The 22,854-nt window shown below is 39.4% G+C and overlaps 1 protein-coding gene across 1 annotated transcript in view; it reads right to left on the minus strand.

Moving 5' to 3' along the window:
* The window catches only part of LOC103175568 (BAR/IMD domain containing adaptor protein 2), a 43,419-nt gene that overhangs the window by 2,265 nt on the left and 18,300 nt on the right, over positions 1-22,854 (minus strand). The window contains 12 exon segments of the mRNA XM_042342299.1: positions 81-146; positions 470-507; positions 2,374-2,536; positions 3,733-3,801; positions 4,082-4,283; positions 5,526-5,727; positions 10,432-10,683; positions 10,919-11,007; positions 11,010-11,070; positions 17,600-17,737; positions 18,511-18,582; positions 19,374-19,435. Of these exon segments, the coding sequence (XP_042198233.1) occupies positions 119-146; positions 470-507; positions 2,374-2,536; positions 3,733-3,801; positions 4,082-4,283; positions 5,526-5,727; positions 10,432-10,683; positions 10,919-11,007; positions 11,010-11,070; positions 17,600-17,737; positions 18,511-18,582; positions 19,374-19,435 (1,376 nt within the window). The 3' untranslated portion in view covers positions 81-118.

The following is a 22,854-nucleotide window of genomic DNA, read 5'->3' on the forward strand; positions in this document are numbered from 1 at the left end:
ACAGTGGGGAATGAGTGATTGTCACCAGCAACAGACAAGGTGATAAAAGTGAGACTGGCATACGGAAATGCCAAACTTACTAATCTAGAGAGGCCATATATGTGGCAGAAGGTTAAACTCAAAACCTTGCAACCTCGGCATCAGAACTGTAATGAAAAAAATTCAGTAGGTTTGTACCTGTTGGTTTGAAAAATCTGGAGGGAAATTACACTTTATACTGAATGCAAAAAACAAAACATTCAACAATAAAATAATAATTCACAGAAAAACACAAGTTTCTATAACTAGTCCATTTACTTATTGAAGAGAAAGCATCGTAATTTTCAAATAAATACACTGAAAACAATTGTAAAATTTAATTTTACAGCCGTATTTAAAAGGCATGCATTTTCCCAGGACATAAGATAAAAAATACATTTGACACCAGTTATTTGGGGTCTAAGACTATAGTAGAAGAATAGAGTCTTACTTGAGAGATAATCTTGAATGACTGTAGCTATCAAGGCCCTTAAAGAGAGATACGTTAACATTAGTAGAGTGGCCACTAGGTGTCAGGGTTAAATGCTTACTCTTTGTGCAAACCAAACACTTTCAAGAGGCTGTCTGTAGCCAACATCAAGCACGTTTAATGCATCACGTGGAAATTATCTATGAATTTGATAATGGGTTATTGTCTCAGTTTAATCACCATCACTTACTGATGAATTCACACGTGTTCCAAGCTCTTAAGTTACATTTGAATATAAAGTAACTTCCCCATTAGCGAGAACGGTTTTGGTGCTTTATGAACCGTAACAGCTATGAAAACACCAGAAATTCACTCAATATTTGCAAACTCAATATACTCACAGAAGCAAAAGGGAAAAGGCACGCAGCAATCACTAAACAAACAAACCAGCCTATCATGCGTGTACTTTGCTTCTTTGTACATTTTTTAAAAAAAGTTATAAAGGTTGCTGCTTCCACAAAAGCCAAATCAAAAGCAAGGCCAAAACACAATATGCTTTAGGTGTAATCAGAACATTGGAAACCAGATCAGCAATACCATTGTGTGGCCACAACAGCCTCTTGAGGAACATAAACATGGTCACACTGGAGTTCGAAGTCCTATTTGCTGCAAGGTTCTCCTGTCTCCCGGCCTTTGTGGAATCATCTGGGACAAGGGAAGAGGAGGAAAGAGGTGTTTCCTGCATTATTGCAGTGGGCATCCTGATAAACCACAATCACGAGGGGATGCCAAGTGAGCTGGATTGTGTTGCCAGTCAGACAGAGGACAAATACAAGCAGGAGAGATGGGGGGGGGGGAAATGCATATATGAGGTTTTTTTTTTTAAGTACTCATGTAAAAGATGTTATTAAATAAAAATCGCTGGCACAGAGATTGGCCCCTGTATGGCAGTGTACTGACCTGATTTAATATGAATTGGAAAGGTCAGAACTGAAGCAACACTTACATAAAACAGTACAAAAACCAACTTCTCAGAAGCTCCTATTTTTAAGTACATTATAGAACAAAACACCCTTAGTCCAGAGAGTATTCATGCGATTTCAACTGCAATCAGCCAATAAATAACTCTCAATTTGTTACATTCTTAAAGTTGGGCTTTGTCTCAGAGGCTGTGACCAGAATATTGATCAACTTGTTTTGATGCCCAGGATCAGATGACCTAGAAAGTTGGATTAAGGAATGCTGTGTAGCATGAAGAAGCTGCGCTGTACGGCATCATTATACTGTAATGATAGACCTGCACTTCACTGCAAAGCTCTGGTGTGGTGTGATTTACTTCAGTTGTAAGAAAACTAATTTTCTTGGCGCTGGGGTTCTGTGTTCGGGACAATCATTAGAACTGATCTGAAGTCAATCCTTTGGGTGCAAATATTCTGAAAGTCATGGCAGCACTCAACTCTCCCCATTCGAAAGTCGTTTATTCAATGGTACGCAGGTTTTAGCAAAACAGATTTCATTTGTGAAAATACAAATACATGACACAAAGCTTAAATGCAGTCAACATTTGAGGAAATAATTGGAGTGAGATTTGGGATGAAGGGGAGTGAGATTGACTAAATCCATCGCAATATTGAAGCTCTGTACATTTATGATACAATTTTATTTAGTTACATCAATCTCTGTATGAAGAATCACCCTTCTCAGCGATTGTGTGGGTTAGGTGTATTTTTTGTACCAGATTCTCTCAGGAGCTGCCTGCTGTTGACAGCCTTCAGTTTGACAAGCGTTGACAGCTTGGGACCCACTCACCATTAAAGGTAGACAGCCCAATTACCTCCATAAGCGTTTTTTATAAAATAGCAAAAATGCAAGTCCGACGTTAAGAGAAAGCAAACTAGCACAAGGTTGCACTGGACGATAAGTACCTGTGAAAAGCCCGGCACTGCCACACTGTATGGCCTGGGTTTGAAGGTGCTCGTGTTTGTTTTGGGCTGAGGCTGTGAGATCATTTTGTAGTCAGGTGGAGGGATGGACAGATCCTGCTTCTCAAGGAGGTTTCCAGTGCTGCAGCTTTTCACATGGATCAAACTGTAAATTAACAAAGCAAATGGGTTATCCTGGGAATCCCAGAGGTTTGCATAGCAGCTAATAGGCTACATTTCTCAAAGTTATTTGCCAATACGTTGACCCTCTTCTTTTTTAATTATTTATTACTACACATGAAGGATTTTAATGATCTGCAATTTGTGCATTGACCTCATCAAGCCTTTACAGAAGCCACCAACATACTGGAGTCTAAGGGGAAACCTTCAGCAAATTCTCTTATTATTCAGGACTGAATCATTCAAGCAAGAGAGAATAGATTGGCATCAAAATAAATCCATCGGTATAAAACACTATAATTTTTAATACACTAATAATCCTTGCATTTGATATAGAGCTTTTCACATCTTCTAGACGTCTCAAATCGCTTCACAGAATATGCTGTAAAGTGAATTGACTATATATTTGTGGGCAAAACGCAGTAGCCAATTGCGCACAGCAGTGTCCCACTAACAGTCATGGATTAAAGTGACCAATTGATTATTATTATTTTTTAGCTGCCTTTCACCCTTTAATGGCCACCCAAAATACAGAATTGTACCACTATGTCTTTTTTAAAAAATATAATCTGACCCTCATCAGTTGTAAAATTCTGAAACACAGTCCGTTATTTGGTCTTATTATCTGTTACATTAAACACCATGACAACACCCTGTGGCAAACCTAATAGCTTTTCCTTCCCCCTCCCACGTGAACTCAGACGTTATTTGTGTGAATAATAATCTTGCTGAGCAAGGGATACACTACATTTCAAAATGTAGCCACAGGGAAGAAACAAACTTCAAAATTAAAACAAGGGAATAATTCGGCCACCGTTACTGAAACCTGTAAATCTTTGGGTAAAACAAGGTACTGTACTGCAATTTGATTAATTTTAATTGAACTGGAATGATCAGGGGTGGTGCTGGCACACAGCACCAACGGGCTGTACCAAGGAGAGGATAGCACATAGTAACAGATTTACACCCCCACACCTGGTAAATCCCAAACCTCAGTGCAGAGTGTCAGGAATTACTGTACAGGAAAGCCAAGTTCAGCCATCCCTCCTACTTCTGCTTTGAGGGGCTGTTAAACAATGGGGTGGGCGCGGGTAAGAGAACAAAGAGGAAAGTAAGGCCATATGGGCAGATGCAGTTACCAGTAGAAAGTTCAGCAGAAAAAATACTGGGATTACTACTTACTTGTTACGTAATTTGCCATTCAGTCCATTCTGTATAACACGGGTGTAGGAGAAGGGGAACCATCCTCTCCTGAAAGCAAACAGAATTCCTGGGTCATATAAACTTCCATAAATAAAATACAACCGAAAAGCAGTAATGACATCAATTTTACTCGCTCGCACTCCTAGAATACAGAGTATCTTTTGTATAATACAATTAATCATGTAATGAGCGAGCGTGTGTGGTGGAATACTTCCCTTTAACCAACAGACAAATTCCTGTGGACTGTCGAGTGACACTGAAGGTCTCAATATGGTCAGTGCAGAATTAGGGTTGGTCAGTGAAAGGAAAGCTAAACTGAGTTACTTACAATCGCGACTTCTCGTTCTCTCCGTAATGCCAGCCGTCTTTGGCTTCGGGGACGAGCAGTGTGATAAAGTCACCCTCGCTGAAGCTCAACAAGGTGCTGTTGTCTCCCGCTTGATGTGAAAAGATGGCCTGTACTTTGGTTCGGCCATTCTTTTCCAGCCCGGCGGCCATTGAGCTGGACCTGGGTAAAGTCTTATTCTCAGCTGAAGAGAAAGTAAAGGAAGTGTCATTGGGAGACTGCACTCACTGATGCTACCTTGTGTTCTAAACCTCTGGTGTTGCCTCAAAGTGTCGCCAACACCAAGTAACTAATGCTGCCTAGCTAGTGCAAGTGGCAATGTTAAATCAAAACACAGAACACCGCGCCCTTCCCAAAGACACTGGGGAGAAATGAATGTCAATGGCTCAAGGGGATCGATCGGTAACCCAGTAAACATCAAGCTTTGTGTGTGTGTATATATATTAAAAAAATTCATAATCAGTCTTCCACAAGTGAGTATTTCATTTGAATTATGAGTCCTAAACATCCTTGATGCATGCATGCAGGAGATAAAATATGAACTCTTAAAATAGAAACATGTTAGTCAGTGAACCTCACCTGCAGTGAGTGTGTGTGTATAGGAGAGGGGACAGTTTGCACCTTCAATACACTTGCAATGACATCTCTATTTCTAGATCTTTAGAGGACCGAAAAACGCACAGCGCAGAGAGTTCTACTACATCTTTTCCAAAGGGCAGAGTTGGCATGTTGTTATCTAAAGTCATTTCAGTACAGTACTTGTTTTGACTACATCCCCACCCACATCCCAAATTCATGAGGCAAACCACCATAAAGAGGGTTTTTTTGTAAGCAGAAAACAAGCTTAGCGACATGCAGCTCTGTTCCAATCCCACGCCAAGAGGCCACGGGTTTGCTCGCCTTGGACAAACAGTTTACTTGTGCAAACTGGTTTTATCTAACCCAATTGTCTCAAATGCTCGATTAAATGTTTAAAAAGCCAATCGTATTAAACAAACAAGTGCTGTTGTCAGACAGAAAATAGCAGAGTGGAGCTAAATGCTGCAATTGTGCATAAGTGACTGGATTTAAAAGCTCACAGTAGTTGAAGGCTGATCAACAGGCTGAATGGGATGGTGCTGGTAGGTAAGAGTGAGTGCAGTGTCACTACAGGTGGTCTCAGCTTTTGATGAAAGTGGTGCGAGTCTCAAATGCTGTTCCTCTTCATCAAACAAGGGAAGGGTTAAGTGCATTTCATGACCACTTTGCATCAAACCTACATCCAGTTACGCACACAGCCCATGACTAGAGAAACAAACAAGTAAGTCCGTGATGGTACAGCTGCTGCATTAGGGTGAGTTTCCTTGTCTCCATTTAGACACATCACATTGCCATTTTAATATGCATTCTTTTGTCTTAGACAATACCCAGATTTGAGGTTACTCACATAATAAAGGGCTGGCTTTCAGTGGCATTGCTTTGCGTGTGGGCAGCGTATTGGAATAGACTTCAGTCTGTGGCTTTGGGAGCAGTGGTGGTGAAGGAGGCTTTGGCTTGACATCAGACCAGCCAGACTGGTTATATTCTCCATTATTGGAGTGTGATAAATCTCCATTAGGCACTAATGCAATATCTTGGCTTGACATTAACTGAAACAAAAACAGAAGAAATATTTACTCAGCTTGCAATGCATAATCTGGGAAGAAATTCAGGCTGAATGTATCTGTACAACTGGTATCAAAGATAAATAGTTGAAAGCAGCACCGGTCCATTATTTGAGGACTGCTTTGCCAGTAATCCATTAGTAACCAAAAATCTCTCATGTTCTTATACAAAACAAGTAGAGTCCATAACAGAGGTGAAACTTGACAAGATAAAACTTGTTATGACAGAGTTAGCAATTACTCAACAGAACATACAACTTAGATTTCAGTCTTTAAAAATCAGGGAATTATGCCAGTTGTCAAGTTTGTTTACTGTGACAGATGTTCAAAGTTTCATTTATCAACGTGAATAAGAACATATCACAAGACTTCTGAATTCAGACTTGAATTATGGCCCAGTTTTCTGGTTGCTAGGAGGGAGTTTATGAAACTATGCTGGTTTGTTATTATTAAATAATGGTTTACAAGAATAGGCTAGGAAAAAGTTTGAAAGGAATGAATGGAAGTCAATTTCCTTACAGAAAAATATAAACAGAGGCTAAATCATTTTGAAAACATTTTCCAGAAAGTTTTCAGCATTCATCAAGCAGAACAAAAATTTAGCTTCCCTGTGAAATGGAGGGTCACAGGACAAGTTTCTACACAAATAAACCTCCAGGTTTATATTGGGTCAGTCTGGCTCAGCACTTGCGCATCAGAGTCAAACGATTGTGGGTTCATGCCCCACCTCACGGCTTTGAGATTATAGACTAGTCTGTCACTCTAATAAGCACTGGGGAAGTGCTGCATTGTTAGAGACATCCTTTGGATTCAATGCTAGATCAAGGTCCTGTCTACTGTTCAAGTGGATGTTAAGGATCCCGTGGCAATATTCAAAAAGAGAAAGGAGTTTCTCCCAGTGTCTTGGCCAACAATCCCCCAGGTAAAATTTATCGTTCATTTCATAGTTGTTTGTGAGACACTCAATGTGTGCAAAATTGGATGCCACGCTTGCCCCAAAATACAAGTCCTGTGAAGCACTTTGAGACGTTTTGAAAACATCAGAAGCTGCCTCAGCAAGATTTCGCCAAATGTTATAATAGTTGTTTTTTTAAGTTGTACTTAAATAGTCAGAGCTGTAAAAATCAATGAACTGATATGACACATTGTCATAATCAAATTCCTCCCACCAGACATCCTCAGGAAAGGGGAGACATTTACCAATGCTACCAGCGCCCTCACACTGAGTTAATAAAATAGTCATAAAGCTTTCCAAGTAAACACACAAATGGAGCAATGATCAACTGTGCAACTATTCATTTCTCTATAGAATTGCATAAAAATGGAATACACCCATTTGTGTCTTGCGAAATAATACATTTTAGATTGATCACCTTAAACGGAACACTATTCTAAAATGTTAATTATCCTACGAAAGCCTGAAGGTTATCAACATGTCAAATAGACGTCATTATTTAAATTGGTATCATTAAGCTATTTGAATAATTCATATTCATTGTTCCAAATTCCTGTGCGTATGAGCTCAAGGGAACAGATTCATCAACTTCAGTCAATTAGAATACTTTCTGGCTGCACTTACTGCGTGTCAAAGGGATATCAGTATGCAGTTACAGTATCAAGCGCAACAGAACTGTGATCGGTTCAGATGCACAGGATATCAGTATTGCAATAAAGAAAGTCATAGATTGTTACAGATATGAGATTCACAACTAGAAGATTTTAATCTCAGAATAGAATTGTCCAGAGATAAAGTATCAAAAACATGTGAAAAATACTTCACTGGCAGAAAACAGCCAGAGTTCCAGCTGTTCAGGTCAGCGGAATGCAAATCTAAAAAAGTTTCTAGTCACTAGAATTATTTAGCTGAGCAACCACGAGGGAAAGACTTGATATTCACTCTCTGCGAGGTGAGAAATTAAGAATTGTCCAGGGATACAATGACGCAAGTGGTGAAGCATTGTGGAATCTATAAGAATCCTAATTGCATGCAATCGCCACATTTTTTGCACAACACTTCATAAATGTCAATATGTGACGATTGACATAACGGATCAAACCATCTAGTTTCTCATTTGGACTCGGGATACATTTTTCAAAGTGTCACGCCAGGAGAACCATCGGTGTTTTGCTGACTTAGAAGCAAGTGTTTCATTGCTCCTTCCACAAGATTAATCCCATGGTGCTGTCCAGCTGAACACACAATGCAATCACGAGTTGAGTAATTAGCACCGAAAAGCAGCTTTGACTTCCTGTAACACGATTACCGACATATAGTTACAGTTCCAATTTATTTTGTAAACACATTTCAGTTCGGATTCCAGTATAAAAACAGCAGCCTTCTCACAAAATCTCAAGACAGCTGCAATTAGATGCTATTGGAAAAGGAGCAAATTGGGTACAGCCAGGACGCCTTTTTTCCTTTCCAAATAGGGAACCCATTTTTGCATTGCAAGACTGCTCTGCAAACACTTTAAAGCCATCAACTTTAAACCATTCCCACATTGCTGGAATATGTACAAGGGCAATTGCTCTTGGTTCGAATGATTGGAAAGGGTGGCAGATTGTAGACAATATAGCTCGAATAGGTGTTCTCAGAGGAAGTCCCTTACACTGTAGCTTTGGTAAACCCATATGGTACAAGTTGCTGCTTATTCTGCTGTACTGGAGTGGTAATCACCCCAGAAACAGAACAGTGCCATCAGACTTTATATTGCAGTGAAGCCACTAGTGGCATATTCCAAAATAAACCTGTAAATGAATGTTCTTTGGGTCATATGATGAGTTTCCTCAACCAGCCCACACGCTCGAGTACCATTTACTTACTGCACCTTCTGCTAAATCAATTCCCAGAAAAAAAAATAGCATCAGAAGGCAAGCCACTGCAACACACACTTCCCTGCGTCAGAGACTTGTATAGCTATACAGCCGCTTATGGTTTAATAAGACAGGAAATTGGGAAATCAACAGATTCATTATCAGTTTAAGTGGAAAGTAGCTTTGTATATTTAAATAATGAAGCAACACCACTTTTACTCTTGACTAACACCTTTGCAGCAAATAAAAAAACAGTTTTTTTTGCTAATCTTATCGTTTAAGCACTGGTGTATACATTTACTGTTAACACAACACACAAAGAAAGCGTTCAAAACCAAAAGCTCTCAGAATTCCCCTTCTTGCTTTGCAAGCACCATTGACTAGGGAGGACTACACCAAATTGGTTCTGCAATTTTTTTAAAAAACATACAGAAGTAAATGATTAAATTCCTAGTGGAGTTGCTCTCATTTCATTTTAATCAGGAATACAAACAGGGCCCAGCATAGCTTGGGGCAGAGTACATGAAACACTCCATTTTGGAACCAGGCCATTCAGCCCAATTTTTTTTTCCCGGGGTAATAATCCCTTCAAAGAAAATATTATATATATATATACACACACACACACACACACACAATCCACGATTGTTTGTGGGACACTGCTATGCACAATTGGCTGCTGTGTTTTGCCCACAAAATATACAGTCTATTCACTTTACAGTATATTCTTTGATACACTTTGAGACATCTCAAAGATGTGATAAGGCGCTATATCAAATGCAAGGATCATCATTATTACTATTAGCCCGTGAAGGTGTTCAAACTCCACATGAGCGTCCGCACCCCCACCCCACCATCTCATTTCGTTCTCCCTGAAGTTTCTTCTTAAATATAATGTTTACTGCTTCAACCACAGCTTTGGGCAGCAAGTTCCCCATCGTCACCAACCCTCAAAAGAAGTTCCTCCTAAACTCTTTTTGATCTCCTACTGGCCAGGTTATATTTATGCCTACTCATTTTAGACTATACTGCACAAAAATACTTTCTAGCACATCAAGAGCAATCAAAGACTAATAATTGTTAAAACTAAATAAAACTAACGCCGACTTATTCTCATTCTTCACCAACGTTTAGTTGCACTTCATTAAGGAGGGTGGTAATCAAAACCTCAGTACATGAACAGCTGTTGGTTTTGATTTATTTAGTGAGGCTGATCAACCAAGGCTCTAAATAAATTATATTTACCAATTGCAATTAACAGTTAACACAGTAAGACATTGCTCGTTCAGCAGGTTCACATTTCTGATCTGCACAATACAGAAAGTGGCAAAATTGGGCTTGTTCTCCAACAACCTGGGAGCCTGATTAATTTCCTAACAAACCAAACGATTGAAGGGGCTGCTTAGCTTTCTAAATTACCTGTTGTAGTTAGTGGTTAAACTAGGTCTCGGGTGGATTGTTGCTATCCTTATGCAGTAACATTTTGACAATGGCCTGTACATTTTTGCCAGGGTGAACAGACTTCCTGCTGACGAGTAATCAGTCCTACAGGGAGACACTCTCTTCCCCCTCCCCCTACTGATCTCAATTTAAAATATTGATACTCTCTCGAGGAACCAGTCAAAGCACAATCCATGAAATCAGAGGCAGCTAAGTTCATAAACAACCCACTCATCTCCAGAATAAAAATGCAATTAGAAAAACTACACAATAGCATAAATGACAGGAATCAAAATGTGCTTTTTTTATTTCTTTTAAACACATTATACATACCCAAAAGCAGATGGAAACCTTCTGCTAATGTTCTACATTTTTATTGAACCAGACACACTTAACAAACATAACGATTATCAAGATGAGAACTTCAGTACTTACCGAACCGTGACCAAGTCCACCTGCGCCAACAAAGGGTGCAAGTTCTGGAGGTACAGGCAGAGGTTTAGCACCAGGAATGGGGTCTGATATAACAAGACCTGATTTAGTAGTTGGCATGGGGTCAGCAATGAGGGTTCCTGGGGCGCTTGAAGACATTTGTTGTACCAACAACATTGAGCGATCGGGAATTTTGGATGGATGGCTACAGGCCTGCTGCCAGCCAGGAAGCTTCTGCGTTATCATATCCTTGCCCTGAAAAAGAATTCAAAGAAATTACCCCATTATTAGTCATATATTGGAACATTTCATTAATTTGATACTAAGGAGCAACAACAAGGTCATTAAAGACAGATATTGCCGTGGCAAAAGTTGATGGAACCTCAATTCCAAGTTGGATTAAAACACACTGATATTCTGAGAATCAAGTCTGTTTGATCAATATTGGAATCTCATTTCTTCTCTTCCTGAAAGAAAACTCATTACTTGCCTTCCCGTGGTACACCATCTTATTCTTGGCAACGGCACATTGCCTCTCAACCAGGAAGCAGTACCGCCTGCGTTCTTCAGTCAGTGCTGCTTGTATCCCTCGGCCACTTGATTGTCCATTTGACTCTGCTTATTGCTTATCGTCTCCACAAACTGCAATGAACAGAAAAGAAGATACCTTTCAAATGACTAAGAACGAACTTTTTTTATTACTGAATCGCTGCTGCAATCTTTTCTTCTAAACTGTGGTTTGCTATCATATATAAATACATAGAAGCATTATACACTTGCTCAATAAGTCTACAGACCTTTAATATTTGATGTAGTACCAAAATTCATCACAACTTTTTCATTATACCCATTAGTGCATGTTTCCCAAAATTCTGGGGAATATGATTTTGCTATGATTATTTCAGGAATTCAAACTGAAGGGGAGGAGGAGGCAGCAGAGGAAGAATCAGGAATCCTACATACAATTTTCAATGAACTTTGCTAAAAGTAGGTAAGAACCACACAGTGCAATGCAGCACTTCATGTCAAATGAGAATTGCTGATAAGACTTATATATGAAGAATACCCAGTGGGTGAGGTAGTAGATAGCTGCTAATGGCTATACTCTAGCAAGAGGCTGTGCCTTTAGGAGAGGATAAGGGTTAAAAGTGAAAAACGAACCCCACTATTAACAAGAAAATGCAATTGCATCATAACTGTAAGCAATTACATTGCTAAACTATTAAATAACTCACTATCCCAACAGTTACAAGATGCGAATGTTACCATTAACTATTCAATCATGGAAATGTGGGCAATAGCTATTCAACCATGGAAGCTCATTGCTGTGGGAGAGTAGAGCACATTTCCCATCTGAGAAATGGAAAAAGTGAAGCCACTGCATGAGATCAGGAGTTTGATTGAAGCCAAAATGATTAATAAACCATCAAAACATTCTTACCATTCCTTTGAAACAAGCTAAATAAGCACTGTACTACACAACCATTCTCCTAAACACATTAATGCAGGGATGGATGTGATAAATACATGTACTGTTAGTAATGGGTTAACAGATCTCAAGCTTGAAATTATTCAAGACACAATAATTGACCTGAGCACACAGTGAAATCTCTCAGAAGTGTCTGTTTTAATGATCTCCTTCTCTTCCTAAGTGGCCTTCAAACAACAGCTAGCATATTCCTCCTATGTTCATTGCGAATCCTGAACATTAAAGCATCACTTCACACACAACACAGAAAGGGCACAGTTCCTACAAAAGCATTCACTGGTGAAGACATCGAGTTTAATATAATGCATTCTGACCTAAATCCACCCTTATAATCAATATCCAATTAAACAATTATCTTTGCTGTTGTTTGAGGGGAAAAAGGACATATAAAAGAAAATTAATTCAAGATCACAAGATTGTAGCCCCAGAAAGCGTATTCTCACATCCGTTATAATCTCTTATGACTTGACATTTCAGAAAGATTTTTTTACAAGTTAAATCTGATTAAATTCTTTCGATGGACTTCTCTAGAATTGTAACTTAGCTCAACTATTATTTTCTTGAACATCTGCTTGTCTTAAGAGCCACTAGTAAGGTATCAAACATTGAACGCCATGAATGCTCATTGGCATTTTGTACACTTATGTTTCAAAAAAAGCAACCAGGGTGTTTCAGAAACTTGTTCTTTGCCAAGTTATGAGGCACGGAGTAAGAGATGCGACTAAGTAATACTTTGCAGCAAAAAAAACGTTAGCCAAGAATAGAATTTGATTGTTAGCCGAAAAATCAGCGATGAAGTGCAATCGTTGAAGCTCTATTGACATCTGAAAATAATCCCAATTTTACAGTGGGATGGGAAGAGATTATAGATGAAAGAAGAAGAAAGAAGTACTTCACTCAAATACCACTGTACCTCCATTAGGAAAGTATATTGGTGGAAGGATTATAGTTTAGGAATGCGTAGTAACTGGAGGAGTCCAAGAGGATTAAGTTTATTCGGGATTTGACATCAAACAGAAAGCAAGCTACAGATTCATCAGTGAACTACACCATTTTTATGCTGTTAATAAAAGTGCTTAATCACTCGCTCACCCATAAAATATTTATTATGCAAGGATCCAAAAATACATCAGAGAGGCAATGTTAAATTATTATGATTCCAACCGAATCAAATGGGATAGATTGGAGAAACACCTAACCCCCCACATACATAACCTCCAGTATATAACGTAAAGTTAACAGTAAAAGTATCAGTCACATATTTTATTTATACCCATTGCTACACTTGGCACCTTAAATCCCTTATGTCATGAACAGCGACTTAACATCCCTCAGATTTCCATGTAGATTAAAAATGTATACTTTTAAAATTCTAGTAGGTCTTTCGAAAAACACCTTTGATATCAAATTACACACAGAAAAGTCATTTTCCATGACTCACTCCTTTATTCCAAGCAAATTTACTGGTGTTAGGTTGTTGCCATGGCCACAGGAAACATGCCATGCAGGAGATTCTTTTCATATAGTATGAAACCACACTCCAAGGGATGGAAACCCACAAGTTTGTGAACACTCAAATCACAGTCACATCACATTCAGTGTGACCCTTGAATCAGTTGATGACCACAGCTGAGTCACAGCCGAAAATAAATATCTGAACAGCATGCTTAAAGTGGTCCTGAGATGACTGGAATGAGTTAAAATGCATTCATCATTTCACTTGTGAATCATAACCCACCATACAATAACTTGGCTCTCAGGGCCAAATCACAATCATTTTACATTTAAATCCTGCAGAAATTGACAGAAATGTCTCTTTTGATATAAGTAATTAAGTCTCCGAGCTGTCAGGGTATTGCCACTTGCTGAGCTGGAGAGTGCTCTTTGCATCATTGTGTAGGGCTGCCAATTAAACTTAAGGCTGCTCAGATTTCTGGCGCAGTAAAGGAGATCCTGGTACAATCCAAAGCTATAATCCTAAGCAAGCAAGTCTCATACCACCACTCCTTTTGTACCATCTCAGTAACAAGGTTGAGAGTGTGTGTGTGGTGAGGGGAGAAGAGAAAGCTAAAAGACTGAGATTTTAAATATCTACTTCCGCAACAAAAGTCTCATCTTAACTATAAGATCACAGTCCTAAAGATTAAGATTATGGAGAATTTTGGAAAATTCTTAAATTTGGTCTCGATTTGGAAACCTGTTTTCCCACAAGTGTTTGAAGAATTACTCCCAACAGTGTTGGCACCAGATCAGCCACAGGGTTCACTGAAAACAAAACTCAAAATGCACAATTGCAGTTCATTTAGGACTTGTGCGTCTGTCCACCACATGTCAGGCTGGCAAATCTGCACACTTCAGATTTGAAGACAAGTACCCAAGAAGCAGTTGTCAGATTTGGAATTTCACTCCAGCATTCTGCAGGACAATTTCAGCCCCAAGTGCATCTTTTGATGTGAGGAAGTTGTTCGTTCTGGAGAGGGCTCAAACCCATCGCCAATGTCTGGATGGCTGTTCACTGACAGAGGAATTGGCTCAATGTGCGCAAAAAAAATCTTGCTTACAAGGCAAAACAAAAATCTGCAGTGCAGAGGAATATACTTCAAATAGAAAAGATGAAATGAATGGAGTTTGGTGGGGGGGGGGGGGAGGAGAAAAGCTGAAGCTTAATACTGAAAAGGTTTTACAAAGCTGAAGAAGAAGCACACATCAACTGCAGAGTTTACAAGTTAATTGAAAGATATAATTATGTTCAGTGGTGGCGTGTGGACTTAAGCCATTTATTTATTTAATGCAAAAAGACAAATATTCCACCAGTAAATGATAACGGAACAACATACCAGAAAGAACTACATCACCGAGAGACAACACAACAGAAAAATAAAGAGGAGAATTGGGGATGAGCAATAGTTTGAATACTTTACAAGTACATTATTTTCTATATAAAATGATGTATGCAAGGTAGGTACAAGTCTGTTACATGCACTCAGCTGTAGGCATAGAGCTACACAACAGCCAAGCCATGGTTTCAATCATGTTGCTCATAAAAAACTCTTCTGAAATGAACAGCAAAACAATTTAACCAAAGGAAAATTAGACACAATGGAAGTTCCTGGACTCCAGTGGTTTTACCGCTAAGAAAACCTTTGAATCGCTCCTACACTACCTCATTTGAGATATTGAGTTTTAAACCATTAGTACCGTGTTTGTAACAAAAAAGTGATTTTATTTAAACTACCAAGATTTGACTGACTAAAACCATTTATTATGAGGAAATTCCTGAGAAAGATTTGTATTCAAGTCCAAATTGTATTCTTGCAACTGTTATTGCTATTGTCCTTTACAAACAGCACATCTACAGATAGCATTTGCAACAGATTTTAAATGTTATGACAGTTCACTAAAAGCACCGATGATGCATTGCTCGGCAATTGAGCAGTGTATGACTCACATGGTGGTTGGCAGTCTCACTAGGCACACAAGGAGTACTCAAGGGAATCTATCCACCTCTCCCATAAAGCATTTTATAAAAAGAGTTACCAATTAAAAAGCATGAGAATGAGACCTTGCAGTGTACAGATTCCAAAGTTTATAGAGTCACAAGATATTGCTTTGGTTACAGGAGGAAAATCAGAGGGACAGACTGGAGTATCAGCCATTTTACTGCACCAGTGACAGAAAAGTCAATAATCATTCATGTTTCAAGGCTGTTCGGTATACTGAAGTCATGAGCCATGTCACCATAACAGACTGAACTTGCGTGTGGCAATTGTGTCATATTATTTCTACAGTTGGTAACTTGGTATGAGATCTTACGTGAAATAGGGAGGAATCACATTTTCAGTTCAAAGTTAAGATTAAAAACTAATCAGAAAGCTCATCTGGTTCAAAGCTATGAGGAAGCTTACAATTGAGGATGGTTACCATTGTGGGTTCATTGCTAATGCTACAATCTCCCACACGATTATAGATTAATAAAAACTCATGGGCCGTCTGCGTTTACACTCTGAAGTGTAGTGTGAAAGCTGTTGACTGCAGTGAATTCCCTGTCTCAGCCATGGCATTTCAAAGAGCATGGTGACTGAAGCTAAAGTTTCATTTCCACAGGGTGCAGGAGAGGAAAGCAATTAAAAAAAGCAGAGAGGAGAAAGAGAAGAAACCACTCTGCTCCAAAATCTCAAATACATTGTTTTGCTTCAAATCCAGCAATGGCAGAAGCCTGGGAATAAGCGGTAAATTAAAATAACTGTCTTGTTTAGCTCTCCTTTCACTATTTTGAGGATTTACTAAATTTAGCAGCTACGAGATGAGCTGCGTTTGCAATTCATCTCTGGCAGTGAATTTCAGCTTGCAGCTGAATATCAATGAGAATATGAATGTTGGGGATGACGTTAGTCACAAATGTACAGCGTTAACACGCCAATCTGTGGGTGGTGAGAGCAGTTGTACGCTTGCAGAATTCAGATTTCAGGCTTGCCCTTCCTCAAAGCAAAACCCAGGAATTATATAAGGAATGTGATTTACCTTTTTCAAAAGTTTACATGGCTTAGATATTAACAACTGCAGCTATTAAATGGTTTTAGGAGGGTTCAGCTGACTATAATCCGATAGTGAACTGAGTGCACTCTCCGCTAAACAATTTAGTAGTGAATAGCTAATGTCACCATAGCTTCTTACAAGATGAAGGATAGAGTTCACCAAATGCTGAGGACACAACTTTCTCCAAAAAAAAATTGTTTTTCCCCTTGTAGCTGTGCATATTAAGGGAATTAGGCAGACTGCATTATTCAACTCATTAAAACAGAGATGAGGTTTGAATTTCCCTGCTGAAAATTAGCTCAGAATTCCAGTGAATTAACAATGAAGCAATGGAGCAAAACTAAAGCAAAAAACGAGTAAAGCATTTTCAACTAATAACTGAATGTCAATATTTACTTTAGAGTGCTGCAGAAAGTGTCAGATTTTAAAAGTTACCTATTATAAGCTATCACAAAAGTTATATGATCTGAGAGGTATTCTCAACCTGGAATAAAACTAACATTGCAATCACTAGCTTCATACTTCTCAAGAGGGTAGAGTTCTATTTCCTACTATAGCTTGCAATTCTAAAGCCACAATGGTGCAATGTGCCTGACTACAAAGCACAAGCTGAATGCTTTTGCAGGATTATGAAGTTTTAGTAAGCTTGGCACTGCCTCCCACCCCCCAAAAGCACATATGATAGCAAAGCTACAAGGAATCATAGCAACAATACTGGACCATCCAGGACCAATATCTCATTGGTAACAAGCTCCTGCAATAAGTGTGGGAAAATGTATTGCGTTTCAGGTCTTCCATGAGGAAACCAGCTTGGATATTTGTTCACTTTATGAACCATTAGCAGATCAATAGGTCGCCCAACCTCACTTCCTGTGTGCTGCAGATGTGTACAGCATGGAGGACGCGACACCAGAGGTTCTACTGTACCATAATTATAACACTCTGAAGTGCTGGAGAAGGGGAGGAAAAGAAAACTTCCTACTATGTAATTTTGAGGCAACTTAGTCAAATTGTACACAACCTGAAAATTGCTTAAAAAGGAAGTGAGAAAGTGTCTGGATACCGAACTTTAAGTGTAAGTATAAAATCCTTTTTTTTAAACAAATAATAGATGGTCACCGTAAATGATTAGATGTAGGCTCATACCTGCATCTCTTTCTCTCGATATTTTTGTGGATTTCTGCTCCCTTGACTCTTTCTTCGAAGTTTCTTCAGGTCTGCTTGGCATTTTTCCAACGACTCCAATCTAGCTTTGTGTTCTGCTTGATATTTTTTCAATGTAGCCTTCAGGAAATAGTGAACAAAAATATAAGATGCAATACTACTTTGATACGCCTCAACAATGGAGGGGGAGGAAGAGAAATTGGGTCTCCTTCCCACAGCTTCTCATCAGAAGCTTTAATTCATCTGCATTAAGGTTACTGCGTGATGTTAGCAATTTAAATACAAGTTGCAAATGGTAGTAGGGTAAAGAAAAAAATGCAACATCACCACATGCAGTCTGATGACTTTAATGAGCTCAGATGCTTACCCCCATCTAGATTTCAGCACACAGCTTGTCCACACCCACAGAACAGTTCCTGACGTGCTAAATCTCATATATCCATACATTATAATTATCCCTGGGAAACTAACTGGCACATCACCTTATCGGGTGAGCAACTGAAAAGTGTTTAATGACCCAATTCAAGAAACGATTGATGTTGTCTGCCCCAAATGCTTGTATTAGTTACTAGCTCCAAAAGACATCAACTGCAGAACCTCATTGTAATAGTTCACATGGGACGGCACATTAATTGCATACCAAAATACATAAACAGCAACACAAAATAACATACAGCAGAAAGTCTGAAGAGAAAGAATACCATAGCATTGATGTCAGTGAGAACTCCCTCTCTGGCAGCCAATTCAGAAGCCTTGAAGACAACTTTGACAGCACAATGCTCAAGGAACTAAGGCTAGATACTCTCCTTAGTCCTTCATAATTAATATGAAGAATTTAGGGTAGTGTTTAGAATAAATACTGTTGCATTATATAATACAATCCTGAGACTTACACTCAAGTACTTGGCGTCTAATTCAACCTTCTGCTCAAGTTGAGTCAGCAGCTCACCATGAAAGACTTTCAGCTGTAAGAAAGAAATGTCAACTGTAAGAATTTCAATAAGCCCCCCCCCACCCACCAATACACCCACACATGCACACTCACATCTACCCACCTACTGGAGAGACACTGATTGTACCCCAGAGCCCCAGATTATTCATACAATGAAGATGTTTCCCTCCTCCAGTGTTCAGCTCCATAAGCTATAATTTTACCACACGCGCATGAACACTTTTCCTCATTCCTATCAACCTAATTACTTTGATTTTTTCACTGAAATTAATGTAGGTTCATTACAATTAAAGCTCTCTCTTCCCTCCCCCATCCCACTTATGAATCACATGGCATATTTATTACAAAATGTTCAACAGTGCAAAGACCACTATTTAGATTTCAAATGCATTTGCAATAGTGCTTTATCATGTTGGAAGGACACCTCAAAGCACTTCAGAGAAATTACTGTGAAATTGAGTGAGCTTTTTATTTTTGTGAGCAACGCACAGCAGCCAGTTTGCACAGTGAGTGACCAATTCTATTTGGGGCATTGTTGACCAAGATACCGAGAGAAAGAAACTCCCTTCTTTTAGATGCCTCAAAGCTCACAGGAGCATACCCCTTTGCAGTGTAATGACTGTGCTTATAGGCAACGCAAGTGAGCATAGCATGTAGGTGAAAGTCAGTCAGTTACTGATTATTTGGTACTACAGTTTCCATTTCACAATGCCAACAGAATTTTTAATGGATAAACTCCTTGACAAAGATTTGTTCAATGGAAATCCAAGTGTGCACTCACATTACCTTAAAAGGAATACTCACCATTTCCTCCAGCTGAATCTGGATTTGCCTATGGACCTCTGCCATCTGGAACAAAACATCCCCTGCAAGATAACACACTGGAGCTAAAAGAACACTTCCAGGCTGCTTAGAATTGATGAATGCAGAATCCACACAAACACAAGCAAAAATGATTACAGTGGCTGTGGTACAAAAAGGTGCCATGGCAAGCAACACTAAACTGAATTCTAAACATTCAAACTAACACTTCAATTTGCATAGTCATCCCTCCTCTATCCATCTCCCCCACAGCCCCACATCCCAAACCGGCCCAGTTGCCTAGTAGTTTCTCTTTCCTTCCCCCACCCTCCCTTATTATTCAGAATAGTAGAAACAAATATTTGAAATAAAGTTTTAGAATCCTGACGTTCAACAAGCCTATTTTGTCTGAAACTACGATTGTGCAGAATTGTAGAAAATTCTTAGGACTAGTAGGTGGCATAGGTTAAATCCTTGTTGCTAGGCTTTCAGCCATGATTTGAATATTCATGGACTACAATCCAAACTAAACTGAACCAAAATTCCCAGAAAATGGCATTCCTAAATCGCAACAACTAGAAACCATACCAAACTAGGTATATAGAAGAGGGTTAGTTTTATGGCTTCTGTATTGCTAGAACCTCAGATGGGGTCATTTTAGTCAATATCATTTTGCTGTGATTAGTGTAGCTTCCGTCGTGTCTATAGCTATAGCACTGTTTGTAAATTACCAAAAACTATAAAGAGTAGTTATTGGCTCTATTGAAGTTCAACAAGTTTATCCAGTGATTAACTGAGACATGCAGAATGGGAAGGTCCCAGCTAGATCTTTTAATCTGAGCTGAATTAGTTGAGCTCAGAGAGAGTGACCTGATTGGTCTACATTTTGCCTTTGGTTTAAAGGAGGAGAAACCAGCTAGGGTTTCTGTTCCCCATTGCTGAACAGTGGCTCTTGCTCAAGAATGCAGGTAAATGGACTCTGGGTGAGGATACGATCAGACTCCCACATATGGCTACTTGGTTGAGGTGCTGGAGAGGGCTCAGCTCAGTGGGAGGGGAAGAAAAGGCAGTGAAACTTCCTCCAGGAAAGGGAACTTTTTATATAGATGTTAAAGTAGATTTTGACGTAAGCAAGAGAAAATTTAGGTTTGGTAAATTAGAATGGATATAATTAGATAAAAATCAGTTTGCTCTGGTTGCCAGGATGCACTTTGGTTTCCATGTAAAGTCTGCTCCACCCAAATGTCAAAATATCCTCAAGAAAACAAAGCTGTTATTCAATCCGACAATGTCCTCACACAGTACAAACCTATCTTTAGCACAGCACTTGAAACAAAGACATTTTGCAGATCATATAGGGAATCCCTCCGGCTGTGTAAATCAAATCAGTTCAAAAATATTTTATTTGCACAGCCAGAGCAGCTCAGTAATGTTGTCAATTAGGATGTAGTTTATGGACAAGTAGACTTGGAAAACATTTACAATCGGGCTTTGGGAAGTCCTCGCTGGGTCAGGTCACCAATACAAAGAATGCACACCACTGCAAAGATTTGGGAGGAGGGATAAACGGGGAAAGAGAAACTAGCTTGTGATGTTCAGCTGTTTTTCACAGCCCTACAAAGCCAGACTCAAGGACATTTCCATGCGTAGGTGGTGTGCATATACAGAGGAGGAGCTTTCTACTCTGAATATTATGTTTGATGATGGATTTCCACACTTCAGATATCCAGCTAACCAAAAAAAATATACACACACACACACACAAGGTGAAGGCTTTGGAAAAGATGTCCGTACTACAATGGAGATAACATTCTATGTAATTTTGTATACACAGAATAGAGCCAAGTACAAGGCAACATTGACCATCAATGGTATTAGAAAAGGCAGCAAATTGAAGTACTCACCCCATTCACTTGAAAGTTACTCTAAGGCTACATCACACAATCCATTATAACAGAAATGTAATAGATATGCCTAACCATACCAATTTAAGAATCTTGCAATAAGGCTCCGTGTATAAAAAAGGACCTATTCCCTTTTTCTTAAAAAAGCCATCATTGTAGTCTGGGGATTATAAACTGTGAGTGATCTGTTCTAACACCTATTTGGCACCATTATACCCTCAAAGTGGTGAAAAAGCACTTCAGGAACTTGATTTCTGCTTACCCACAGCAGTAAAATGCTCAACAAGAACTGAATCAGTGCCGTGTCAGGTTAACTTCTATTCGGTTCTCCCTGTTAAGTGTTACCACCATCACACAATGGTCAGCGGCTGAAAGGACAGATGGATGATTTCCTGATATCTCTGCCTGTCATTGTTTCCTTTGCACTTGATCTGTCACCAGATGGGGCAATTTAGCTCAAGTCTCCTCACTTACTTTTAATCTTCTTGATTGGCCTGCATCCATTCAGAGTGGGCCACAGGTCTCCCAATCTGCAGCAGAATGCACTTAACTGTCTCTACCCTGGCCTGAAATGTGCAAACGAGTATGACAGTTGAGTCATACAAAATAAGTAGCATTGCACAAATGGTGAATCATCTTGTACATGAATACCAAAGCTGCTTAAGGTTTGATCTAAAGTAATCAGGGCTAAATTCAAACATATTGCAACAGTCTTCATTAGTTCCCTTCTGAATGTAAGTCACTGTACACTTTGCCTCTCTACTATTAATACGCACCTACAAACCCTTCCATGGCCTCGCCCCACCCAACCTCTGCGACCTCCTAACTCCTACCAACTCGCCCGCTCCCTCCGCTCAGCCAGCTCTGGCCTGCTGCACATCCCCCGCCCCACCTTCAGCCACTATGCCCCGAACCTCCGGAATTCCATCCCAATCACTCTGCCTCGTCCCCTCCTTAGCCTCCTTCAAGTCCCGCCTCAAGACCCTCCTCTTCGACCATGCCATCAGCCACCCCGCTTCCCCTCCCGTCAGTCTTCTACATTTAGTAGTTTGCTTACAATCCTTATTTTGACAGTTTTTGCAGTTGCCTTTAATTCCCAATGAAAATCAGTACAGAATACTGCAAACATCACGCCACCTGTACCCTTCAAATTACAAGGCTTCACGTCTTATTCTTGTGAAGGGTGGAAAAACCCTATAAAAATAATTGCTTCTGGATATTAATGGTCCATTTATTTACTTGATAGATGATATGTAGCTTACAAAAAGTGGAAGACGTCCTTTCCTTGTTGAGGCAATTTTCTTTATTCTATTGAAAAACTGAAAGGTGCTAGCAGATGATTCTAATTAAATTTTCTGGACAACGGGCGAAGGAAGGCAACTTTATGCAGTGGGTATAATCATCTGGTCCCCACCTTCGTGTCAACACAATTCTGGAAAATTACTCACATGACCTCACACATTTTATTTAAATTGCAGTACATTCATTTCAATGGGAGACAGTTCATTCATTTTCAATGCCAATGTAATAAGCCAAAGCATTTCAAACCTCATCATTAGCAGATGCCCACACACATCAGG

Source organism: Callorhinchus milii, unplaced genomic scaffold (assembly GCF_018977255.1).
Source record: "Callorhinchus milii isolate IMCB2004 unplaced genomic scaffold, IMCB_Cmil_1.0 Scaffold20, whole genome shotgun sequence".
In the NCBI taxonomy this organism is placed as follows: Eukaryota; Metazoa; Chordata; class Chondrichthyes; order Chimaeriformes; family Callorhinchidae; genus Callorhinchus; species Callorhinchus milii.